At 40.6% G+C, this 12366-nt stretch overlaps 1 protein-coding gene across 1 annotated transcript in view; it reads left to right on the top strand.

Annotated features, from left to right (window-relative positions):
• SIRT5 (sirtuin 5) overlaps positions 1-12366 on the top strand; it is a 615922-nt gene that overhangs the window by 432669 nt on the left and 170887 nt on the right. Inside the window, exon 9 of the mRNA XM_044064885.1 lies at positions 8811-8926. Within this exon, the coding sequence (XP_043920820.1) occupies positions 8811-8926 (116 nt within the window). The remainder of the gene's footprint in view (positions 1-8810; positions 8927-12366) is intronic.

A 12366-nucleotide genomic window follows, 5' to 3' on the forward strand; every position in this document is an offset into this window, starting at 1 on the left:
AAACAATAATACCACTCATTCCCTGCCTTCAACAGGAGTTTCTATGGTGGGCTCAGGCATGTCACCTCAACAAGGGTCAGCCTTTTACCTTACCCACAGCCAGGCAAACTAACAACAGATGCATCTGATTATGCCTGGGGAGCACACATGGCAGGACAGTGTATTCAGGGCAAATGGTCTGCAGATCAAAGGCATATACATATCAATCAAAAAGAGATGCGAGCTGTACAAAATGCCCTAATAGCTTTCAAGGACCTCATACATCCAGGACAACTCCTAATAAAGACGGACAACACCACAGTGATGTGGTACATAAACAAGCAAGGGGGGCACACATCCCTACCCCCTATGCAGGCAAGCAATGACCTTGTGGAACACAGCACTGACCTACCAAGTTCAACTACAAGCACAATTCCTGCCAGGAAAGAAAACATAGATCCTCACAAGTGGAAACTAGATCCACAGGTATTCGCAATGATAACTCAAAAATGGGGGAGCCCAGACATAGATCTGTCTGTTTGCCTCCCCCCAAAACTACCAACTATGGAAATTTTGCACAAGGACATACCACACACTAGCTTGGAAAGTGAACGCCCTCTTATTCAGTTGGAAAACATTAACAGTGTATGCCTTTCCTCCACTGCCTCTTCTGGCAAAGGTGCTGCTGAAAGCCAGATTAGAGGGGACACAAATAATACTCATTGCTCCAGACTGGCCACGCCAACACTGGTATCCAGTACTAAGGAACATAGCTCAAGGCCCACCATGGATTTTACCTCAAATTCCTCACCTGCTCACTCAGCAAAACAATCAGATTCTACACAGCCAGCTCAAGACTTTAAATCTGGCTGCATGGCAAATTACCTAACTAACCAGTCAACACTTCTCTAAAGCTGTTATGGATGTCATTCTGGAGGCCAGGAGGCCCAGCACCAGGAAAGCCTATTCAGACAAATGGAAAAGATTCTGCGCCTGGAACCAGGCTAAAGGCCAAAATCCCCTTGTCCCAAATATTCCTCAGATTCTACAATATTTAACTGAGATGTTGCACAAAGGACTTTCATCTATTAAGATCCACACCTCAGCTATTTCAGCTCAATACAACACGGATCCTCCCATATTTTCACATCCATTACTAAGAGAGTACATCAGAGGGGCTAAGAACATAAGACCGCCTTAGAGAGCACCAACACCAACTTCAGATCTCAACTTTGTTTTGGAAAAACTTACACTACCGCCCTTTGAACCAGCTTTTACAGCTGATTTACAGTTTCTATCATGGAAAACTGCCCTGCTGCTAGCAATAACTTCAGCACGAAGAGTCTCAGAGCTACAGGCCCTAATGGCAGTGGAGCCTTTCATCATTTTTCATCAAAACAGAGTCGCTTTACGAACTAACCCTTCCTTTATGCCAAAGGTGGTATCCAGTGTGGCCCTAAACCAAACCATTCATTTGCCCACCTTTTATCCAAACCCCCAGAATAAAGGGGAAAGGCTCCTACACTCTTTGGACATTCACAGGCAATTATGTTACTACTTGGATAAAACTAAGGCTTTCAGAAAATCTGACCAGCTCTGTGTATCCTATGCTGCAGGATCACAAGGAAAGGCTATCTCAAAACAGACCATTTCAAAATGGATAGGACATTGTATCCGTTTCTGCTACACACACCATGGGAAACCTGTACCTGGTAACATTAGGCCCCATTCCACCAGGGCTACAGCAACATCAATAGCTTGTCTCAGAAGGGTACCAACCAAGAATATTTTGGAGGCTGCAACTTGGGAGTTCAGTGCACACCTTCACCAAGCACCATCACTTACCTCAATACTCTAAAACCAGAGCTGGCTTTGCCACTGCAGTTCTGCAGGGCTTACTAGCTTCTCCAAACCCTGTTTAGTTGCACCGCCCATCCTTAGCTTTCGGATTCAACCCAAGTGTGATGACTGCAGCAGTGTAACACGATGAACATAGTACAGTTTTGTACCTACCATAAATGTAGATGTTCGAGTGTTCACATTGCTGCAGTCCAGGTTACCCTCCTTCCATCCCCTCTGACCTAGCTGAACTTTTCTATACTTTTCTATCCTGTACAACCTTTGTGGTGTATTTGCTTGTAACTGAAGGTATTCCTTTTATATGTTTTATTAGCAATATGTATTGCCTACCTACTTGGGGGAACCTGACATCTGGGGCAAGAAAAACTGAAGAAAATGGTGTTGGATGCCTCGTATACCCCTGGCGCACTGACGTCAGGGAAGAAGCGACAGCAACCAACGCCGGACCAAGACTTTGGAACTCTGGCAGACTGCGGGACCGCCTGACGGCAGGATAAGCCAAGTGTGATGACTGCAGCAGTGTGAACACTCTAACATCTACATTTATGGTAAGTACAAAACTGTACTATTTGGAGAAGGTGAAGTTCACCCATAGTGGCTGCATTGGCTATTTTCTTCGGGAATTTCTTTTTACAAAATTGTACCTTTGGTGCCTTCCGGCTTTCTCTTTCCATGCAGACTAAACAGTCATAAAATGCTGTGTATCATAGGTATTTATATCCCTCCAGGGAATAACATTTCCTTTCTAGAAAAAATTTTCTGCTGGACCACTAACTCTATTTCTAATGAAACTATAATTCTTGGTGATGTCAACATCACCTGGAAGACCTTAAACACAGGCTTCCTTTCCTATGGTTACACTCAGCTAATTACCTCCTACACATTGCAACAAATCCACAAACACAGGTAGCTTCCTAGTATCCAATCCTAGTCTGTACCAAAACCCAAAAATACACTCTGATTTCGTCAGTGACCGTCTCCCAATTTGTTTAAAGATTTTTCCTCCAAGCTAGACAACACAAATAAAGAATGCTGCAGTCTCACCAACTTTAATCTTAAGGTATTTAACAGCCTACTTTCCACTATAAACTGGTCCTTCCTGTTTAGCCCTACCACTACATGATGCTATTCAAAAATTCACTTTCATATTTATAGATATTCTTAATAGCCTAGCTCCCCTCAGAAAAAAGAAGAGTGAAATCTCTCCATGCACCTTGGCTATTCCATTCCACCTGAGTCCTAATGCACAAAAGGTATGCTGCATGGAAAAACTGGTTAAAATTGCAGTCTATCAAAAAGGAGAGAGAGAATCCAATGGATGATGAGCCCAATCAGTTACAGTGAAAAGCAACAAAACAAAATAAATAACAGACTGAAGAACACTAGCCAAAAACTTTATTACTTGCAGAGCTTTCAGGAAATACCCTTCATCAGTGCAAACTACAACAATGTTAAAATCCTCTCAATAAGTAGTGTGGTTAAAGTCACATGACACAACCTCACAAATTCACAACCACATTGATGTCAGGTTCAATGTCGGCTTGTAAATGTGAATTTTAAAGCCTATTTTACAACATAAACAGAAGATGTTGAAACATTGAGTTTTTAAGTATACTTTTGTATACATGTATCACACATTTACATATTTTGTGCTCTTTATATTTATGTGCAATTGTGTTTGTTTTAACTATGTTTTTATGTGAATTAATTCCATTTAGATAATTGACAATATTGCTTTTAATGCAGGAGGTTGCCATGTGACTTTAATCGCACTGTTTGAGTGGATTTTAACATTATTGTAGTTTTCACTGATGAATGGTATTTCCCCAAAAGCTTTGCATGTAATAAAAGTCTTTGTCTAGTGTTCTTTAATCAGTTATTTATTTTAAATCTGTCTCCCAGCCACCTACAAACAACTTCAGAACTTAACAAAAAAAAGTCAACACTGACAAAACTGCTATATCGAGCCACAAAAAATGATCCCAAAAAATCTGGGTGACCTTTAACAAGATTCTTCACCCTGGTTCTCCTAGCATACCAAACTCTTGCCCTAATGATTCTCCCTTTGCAACTGCCACAAAGTTCAACGCCTACTTGTTAGACTCCATAGCCACCCTAACTCAAAACCAACACAACTCAAATCAAACTCCACCTCTCTCACCTCCCCACATTAATTCTTCTTTTTCTCTAAAGCCTGTCCCTACTTCGTTTATCAAATCTTTTCTGTCTAAACTTAAGCCCTGTTCCCCCTTGGCAGACAGTCTACCAACAGAATTTCTAAAACTTGTGACTAACTCCATAGCATACACAAACTCCATACTGATCAACAGGTCAATCCAAGACTCTGTAGTCCCTTCCATCTGGAAAAAAATGTATGTTGTTCCACTTCATAAATGTGTTAACTCTACTGAACTCACAAACTATAGGGCCCATAGCTGTCACCTCACAAAATATGCAAAAAATGCATACACAAACAACTTCTAGATTATGAAAATCTACTGTCCCCGACCACACATTGATTTTGCCCATACTACTGCAGAATCACTACCTTACTCTCATTCACTGATACCATTGTAAAAGCCAGGGAAAATAATAACTTGGTATCCTTCCACTTTCTTGACCTCTCTAAAGCCTTTGACACAGTCTCCCAGCCTCAACTTCTCTCCAGTATGTCTGCTCTGGTTTTCCAGCTACCTTTCCAGTCAACAGCAATCAGTTAAATGGCTTTCTTCTTCCCAGTTCCTCACAGGTTTATAGGTGTGTACTAGGCTAATAGCCCTGGAGCCTTTACAAACCTAGCCCATAGGATTACCCTGACATCATGCCACCCAACCTTAGTTCCCAATGTCTCTGAGTAGAGCCACTGGAGTGATTCCCCGGGTGAATTTTCTATTTCCCATCCACTCATCAAGGTCTCTCTTGAAGAGGACCAGTAAGGTGCTCTGTTTGACATGTATGAGAAATCTATTCCATAGCTAGGGCAGTCTCTGGCTTATGAACCTGTCCCTCCAGCACGTTCTGTTGATTGTGGTAATAAGGTTGAAGTCACTGGAGTGTGTGGTGCTGAGGGACTGGGATTTCTTTAGATGTAGCATTTCTAACAGAGCTGGATCAGACATGCCTTTGTATATCAAGCAGAGATTGCCTCTAAGTAGGCGATATGAGATGGAGAATAGTTGGAGTTTTTTGAGTCTGTCCATATAGGATTAGTATTTAAGGCCTAGGATACTCTTTGTGTGAGGTACTTTTGTGGCCTCTCCAGTTGTTGCAGGTGTCTAGTGAGGTACATGCCAAACGGGGCATTGTACTCGATGATTGCCCTAATGAGGGAAGAGTAGAGGGAGACAATGACGACTTCTTCCTGGATGCAAAACCCTTAGTAATGAGATGTGCCACATAGGACTTTCTGACCACAGTGGCAATGTGGTGGTCAAAAGAGACTGCTGTCGACCTGTGTTCCCATATCTCTTATAACACCTTCTGCGTTCAGTGGACTTCCATCGATGTGGTAATTCATGGGAACCGGGTTTATCCCATAGGGGATGACAACACATTTTTTGGCATTGAGCTTAAGGCCATGGTTCTGACACCAGTCGTTGGTCTCTGTGAGGCCTTTCTGTAGGATGTCAGCATCACTTGGGGAGTTAATAGCTCCCAACTTTTAATCGTCTGCGAACTGTCAGCCAGAGAACCTTTGTGTTGGCCTGGACTTCAGAGACGTAGATACCAAACAGAAGAGGACTCAGGGCCAAGCCCTGTGGGACTCCACTCGTGACTGGTCAGCAGTCTGACTTGGAGTCCGCTACTTTCAGACTGTGGGTTCTATCTGTGAGCCAGTTTGCAACTCACCTAGTGATATAGGGGTTGATGCCTAGCTTAGTGAGTTTTTCTATGGTTCCTGAATGAGGAATGGTATCAAAGGGCTTGGCCAGATCAAGGTAGGCTGTATGAACCATCTTGCCTTCATCCACAGCTCTGGTGACTGACTCGGAGAAGTCAACCAAGTTGAGCAGGCATGATCTACCCTTCACAAAACCAAACTGAGTGGGATCCAGAGTTTGAAGATTCCCTATATCCTTGTTTTATTAGGTCCATGATGATACTTTCCATAGCTTTGCATATCAGACTCATCAGGCTAATGGGGTGGTAGTTCCCAGGGTCTGTAGTTGCTGCTCCTTTGTGGAGAGGGATGACTGTAGCAGTGCGCCATTCGGTAGGGACAAATCCTGAGATGAAGCTGTGATTGAACAGGGGCACACAGGTGAGGTGCCAGTTCACTCTGTATTTCATGTAGAACACAGCCAGGGATATCGTCATATTCCATGGAAGCTGTATTCTTGGCCTTCGACAGTGCTGTTTTAACCTGTGCAGCAGTAATACTGGGTGTCTGGCAATCTACTGGTATTGTGATCGGTCCTTTGGGGGGAGGGGTAAACTGGGGTACCCCAAGGCTCCATCCTTGGACCTGTTCCCTTTAACATTTTTATAAACAGTTTCCATTCATCCTGCCCTCAGTCCACACTTATACAATGTGCCAATGACTGCACTGTCGTCTGCTGTTCTGACAATCTTCCACACCTCCAGTCCATCACCCAACAATCCTTTAACTCTATTGAAAGCTGGCTTAATGACAACCAACTTCAACTCAACTTAAAAAAAAATTACTGCTATTTCTCCTAAAACTAAATCCCATTATAAACCAACATTTACTATCACATCTGTTGAAAATACCAAGCTAGAAGTAGTGCCACACATCAAACTGTTTGGTGTTATCAATGGTCAACTTAAGTATGATCCCCCTATCCAACACTGTATTTAATAAACTCATCAGAAACTTGACTTGCACTGTAGATCCCAAAAATTCCTAACGACTCCAGACTCTCTTGCTAATACTTATCTACTTCTCACTCTTCACTATGCCTCTCCCATTCTAACCAACATACAATTCACCCTAAAAACCAAAATGGAACTATTGTAGAACAAAATTGATGGATTTGCTGCCAATCTGCCTTTCAACTCACACCACTATCTCTAAAAACCTTAAACTGGCTTGAACTACCTCACTGTCAACTTCTCTCTCAACTAGTCCTTACACATTTCATACTAAATAAACCTACTGCCTGCTATTCATCTCCTCTCTCACCTGTTATATCCCTCCCTTCTCCCTCCGGAGCTCTAACCAACTACTCTTGAATATCTGTAAGGTCTATGGGTCACTGCCTCTACAGTTGTACAGTGACCTTAGGCTGGAACAGAATCTCCTTATACATCAGATCCGTACCAAACTGTCACAATTTAAAAAAAAATACTAAAATACTTAAAACCTGGCTCTGTTCCTGTCTTAACCTTGCCTAGCATCTCCATAATCCACTTCACAACCCTGCCTAGTTTGCCATTAACCATTTCTTCCTTTCTCCTTCCCTGTCCTACTTGGATACTAGCCTTCTTTCCTGTTTTCCTCACTTCCTCCGTCTGTACTGCCTTCTTGCCTTTTGTTACTATTGTGTTCATCTTCTTCCTCAACACCCCGCCTCATTACTGCTGCTATTCAAAACTCTACATCTTCTTCTCTGTATCCCCTTTTTTCATTACCAATCTAATAATACTTATCCATTAGGTCATATATTTTTCTAAAATACTGAACTTAATCTGTTTTGCCTCTTCTATGCCATCCTTTCACCTAACGATCTGCAGCTTTAAGTTGATTTGCAAATAAACTTGTTCAGTCCTCTAGTGTACAGTCCACCTACTCTTGTTTTATCTTATTGTTGCTGAAACTTAATTGTATTTTCCAACTCTTGTTTTATTGTACTACTACCCTAGCTAACTGTTGCTGAAACCTAATTGTAATTGATAGCCTCCATTTCTCAGTGTACTTAATTTTTTATATGTTTGGAGCTTTTCTTCCTGGGCTTCCACTGAAAATGGGTCTCTGCGCAGTCTGACTTTTCCAAGTCAACAAATATCAAACAAAATAAATTGAGTCCGTGCAGGGAGCCACTAGCAGATGGCTGCTGTTTAAATAGTCCATGAGCTTACAGGTGTGCTAATATCTTTTCTGCGTGTTATCCAAGTGGAGCAGCTGTGAAATAGGGTGATCCATGTAAATACTTTATCAAATTTCAGGAAAAATACGTGACACAGGTGGAACAACTCAAAAATGCCAAAACCACCTTCCGGACATGAGAAAGAGCCCAAATAACTGAGTGCAAGAGCTGTAAGGTTTATTGCAGACACAACAACCCCGGACAGAAAAAATAAAATCTCTTGCCAAAACAACAATCTCAAATTTGTGGAACTGGTGTGAACCTTGCCCACTTTATACCCCAGTACTTTACAAAGCTGAAAGTTTAATGGTACAAAGGCATTGAAGGTATCAGCAATATGAGATGACATGATGGTATACTGAATGTTGCTTCTGTTCTTCTGCTTCTGGTAGAGCACTGGGTGGTTATTGATCGTAATACTTAGATAAGTAGTGCCAACATTTATTTTAAAGCAGATTGTTGAGAGATCAGCTGTCCACATTTATATGGTAAGAACCAAGAATTGACTGATCAGTGAGAACACTGAGTTTTTTTTTTTTGTGGTGTATTAGATTTTAATGGCATTTTTGTCTTTAAAGAAATACTTTTATGAGGAAAAAGTCAGATAATTGTTAGCCATGATTTAACAAAGCTTATGGTATGCAAGGTTTTTAGCATCTTTCCTGTTCATTCAGTACTGTTGACTTTCACTGTTTATTTTTCTAAATCTCTTGTCCAGTAAGGGTTGCAGTATGTTGTTGACGTGCTGTTTTTAAAATATCATAATAAGGTTTGCAAAATTATTGGAGGAATTTAAAGTACCACAGAGGATTTATTTTTAAAGAAATTCAAGTAGCAAATGTGAAACAATAGAAAGCTTGCAAAACTTGACTAGAAAAATCCCTGGTTCTTTAATTTTTATCTGTCTCATTTTTTTGTTTTCAGGTCGGTACGTCTTCTGTTGTGTATCCAGCTGCCATGTTTGCCCCCCAAGTGGCAGCTAGAGGTGTGCCAGTCGCAGAATTTAATACAGCAGCTACACCAGCCACTTCAAATTTTAGGTACTATTCTTTAAAAAACAAAATAATGACGTCATGATTATCTTGATTAATCGGTGAATTTGCATGACATACTTGGATCACCATTTCCATTTTCTCTTAGACAAAGTTTAGACTATCTGACAAGCAATTGATGTAAACATACCAAATCATTCCTTAGTTTCATGTTGACAAGTTGCATTAAGGACTATAATTTTCTGATGTTAGTCTGGCCATTTTCTTTTGCATTTTCATCTGCATTATGTTCTGGATTTTTAAGCTTTTTTGGCATCTTCCTGCCCACTGACCATTGGCTCCCCTTGATCAGTTTGGCCCATTCGTTCGTTCCCCAGAGCATTCACTCCCAGTGAGGAGAGAATCACAGAATCATCATTCTGGTAGACATTAAGGCTCCACTTGATGATGTGAACTTTGCATAACCACTAAGGGACTTCCTTTGTGTCCCTGATAGCAACGCAAGCCTACTCCCTGCCATGCCTCTGCAGGGGCTACCATACTGGTTGGGCAGATCCATCCACCCCCAGGAGAATGGCCTATGCATCTCCCCTTGAGTGCCAGGTCAGCACAAGGGGAAGAACCATGACAACCCTCCCTCTCAGGCGAGCACACCAATATAAGTTGAGTCTTTCACCCATCTCCGTTTGACTCTTCCAGGTTACTTTTGCCATCCAGGTTTAAATGACCATTGTAATATAGGCTGCCTACTCAAACTTAGGAGCCTGAATCGTAGTTAAATGATCCTAGTATTCATACTGTTTGTAGCTCATTATAATACGATGTTTGATGTTTTACACATGTACTTATTTCCACACACGCTTTTCTACATATACGATCCATCACAGTTGTTATTACCATCTCTTTTTATCACTTTTTATCATTTTTTAATTTTTTCACTCAGGTTTCCTTCTCAGGTTGTCATTGACTGCTGTATACTAGGTTACTTCTATTCATTTTTCACTATATGGTTATTCATCACCGTACCCATTCTTTTTTACCCTTTCCCTCTTTCCCTTTCTTCCCTTCCCTTCCTTCTTTTCCTTTTCTTTTTCTTCTTTTCTCCTCCCCTCCCCCCCCCTCCTCTTTACTCTTGACCCCCCACTCCCCTCTTTTTTCCGAGCTGTGTCAGGGTGGTCCAGGTTTTGACTTTAGATTTTATTATCATTTCAGTATTGTATTCATTACAGGATTAGGAATTACATTTCTGTTTTGCAACATACTGGTTCTGTAGCACTTTAGTTTTAAACTATATTTCAATTATACACATTCTGGTTTTGTATCGCAATTTTATTGGTAAACATTTAGTAATGTAGTAGTTGATAGAGTAATTAGGATGAGACATGATTTTATATTGCAGTATGACATAGTACTAGAATAATGTAGATGAAATGTTTAACATTAAATATTAAATACCAAACATTATACATTAAATAATTAATATTGAACATATATCCTTTGTTCAGTATACTATTTAATTATCTATATATGTTCATTTATATCTTTATGAGACAAGTAATAATATAAGCATTTTTATTATATGTATTATATACTTTTTGCTGCTATTAGTTGTAGAAGTTGTAATGCTTTGGTGCTTTTTATTTGGCGGGTTTTTAATTGAAAAATTGTTAGCTAATTGATTTTCTTAATGAAATTTACTTGTGACGTGAGAGTATAAAAATGTGAATGGAATTTAGTTTGTTGTCTGAAGAAGTTGCTCAAACTTGAGCGACGAAAAGCGCTTAACCTGTATTAAACTCGTGCCTGTCTTCAAGTGCTGCGTTGGATCTGCTTTTTTGATTTTCTAAGTTTGTTCCTGGTTCACTGAGTTTGTCTGTCATGTTATGGCATCCAACGGCCAAAGTGAAGACGAGGAAGTGATTCCTCCTTCGCAAAATATTACAAGGAGAAGAAAACCTTCCTGCGAAGATGATATGAACCTGACAGCCCTTATTCTGGCTTTAACTGAAAGGGTTGACAAGCTTTCATCCCGCCTCGACTCACAACTTGGTGCAGCTGATTTTTCCGGTTTGCAACTATTGGGTAGCTGTACTACTTTAGACTCCATACCACCAGGACAACGTACTCCAGTTACATCTACCGGTGGTAACACGTCAAGTATTCCTAACTCTCTGCAAACTAACAATGGAATACAATCCATGCCGTTTAATTCTAACATCACTGGTTCTAGTGAACAGAACAACCAGCCGACAGCTGTTAATGACATTACTCCTGAACTCATTATTGAACCTGGCTCACAAGGGCATTCGAGGTCTAATGGCGTTGGGGAGCTTATTGGAGCTCCCGTTTTTAAGGATTGGATTGAGAATATCAACCACCTTAAATTTGATAACTTCAACAATACGGAGCAACCGGCTCCCAACGCGGACACACAGGAGGTGAGTGAAAAAGAGTTTACTAACAGTCTCAAACTTCTTGATACTAAATTGCTGAAGATTAAAAAACTTCAGCTTGAAGTCAATTACTTTCAGGAGTGCTGTAGACAGCGCATTGTGCCTAAAGGTTTAAGGCACCATGTTTATCCGACTGGACTGCTACTTAACTCCCTATTTCACACTGAGTTAATGAACTTGTTCAACGAGCAGGGTTTTGCACTGATGGAATGTATGATTAAGCATTATAGACTTCAAATCTTAGAACTTAGTAAAGAAGTTGAGACTTTAAACAGCTACATTACGAACCATTTGGAATTCAACAGATACAGATTCGACTATGACAGAATCTTTTCATCCATTGAACAACTTTTGAATAAATTAAAGTATACTAAAAATAAAAAGCTGACCAGAGACAGACTTGCGTATGATCAAGGTAGAGCATACCCCAAACCACCAGGAGGTAATAATGTATCTAACGACACCATAGTGAACGAAGTTACTACCTTTGAGACTTTTATTGATGAACATGACACCAGTCTTGAACCCAATCCTAGGTCCTTTACGGACAGACCTAACAACAGAAACAACAATACTTGGGCTGGCCGTTTGAGAAACGGTAGACAGTTTACACCTAACAGGAACTACCAGGACGACCAACCGACTACTTCAACTAACCAGGGTAATAACTACAACAGACAGAACTCAGGGGCTATCCCTAAGAAATATTATGTTAATAATCAGAGTAACCAGCAGAATTTTCATCAACACCAACAACCAAAAAACCAATTCGGCCCAACATACAAGCCGAAGAGATAGGCCGGGCAGCCAATATGCCCAATATTGTGCATAATACTGCAGGGGACTTTGTGATTTATAACTTTTCTTGCATTGACATTGAACCTTCTTTGGCTGACATTTTTTCCAGGGGACAATCTTTTGTGCCTACTAAAAGTATGGACTTGGTACAATGTATTAAGGATACTAAATTATTTGTTAGGAAATTGAATCTTAGCATTCTTTTAGAACATGCTCCATCAGTTAACCAACCACTCA

Source organism: Protopterus annectens, chromosome 3.part0 (assembly GCF_019279795.1).
Source record: "Protopterus annectens isolate FY-2018-M chromosome 3.part0, PAN1.0, whole genome shotgun sequence".
Taxonomy (NCBI): Eukaryota; Metazoa; Chordata; order Ceratodontiformes; family Protopteridae; genus Protopterus; species Protopterus annectens.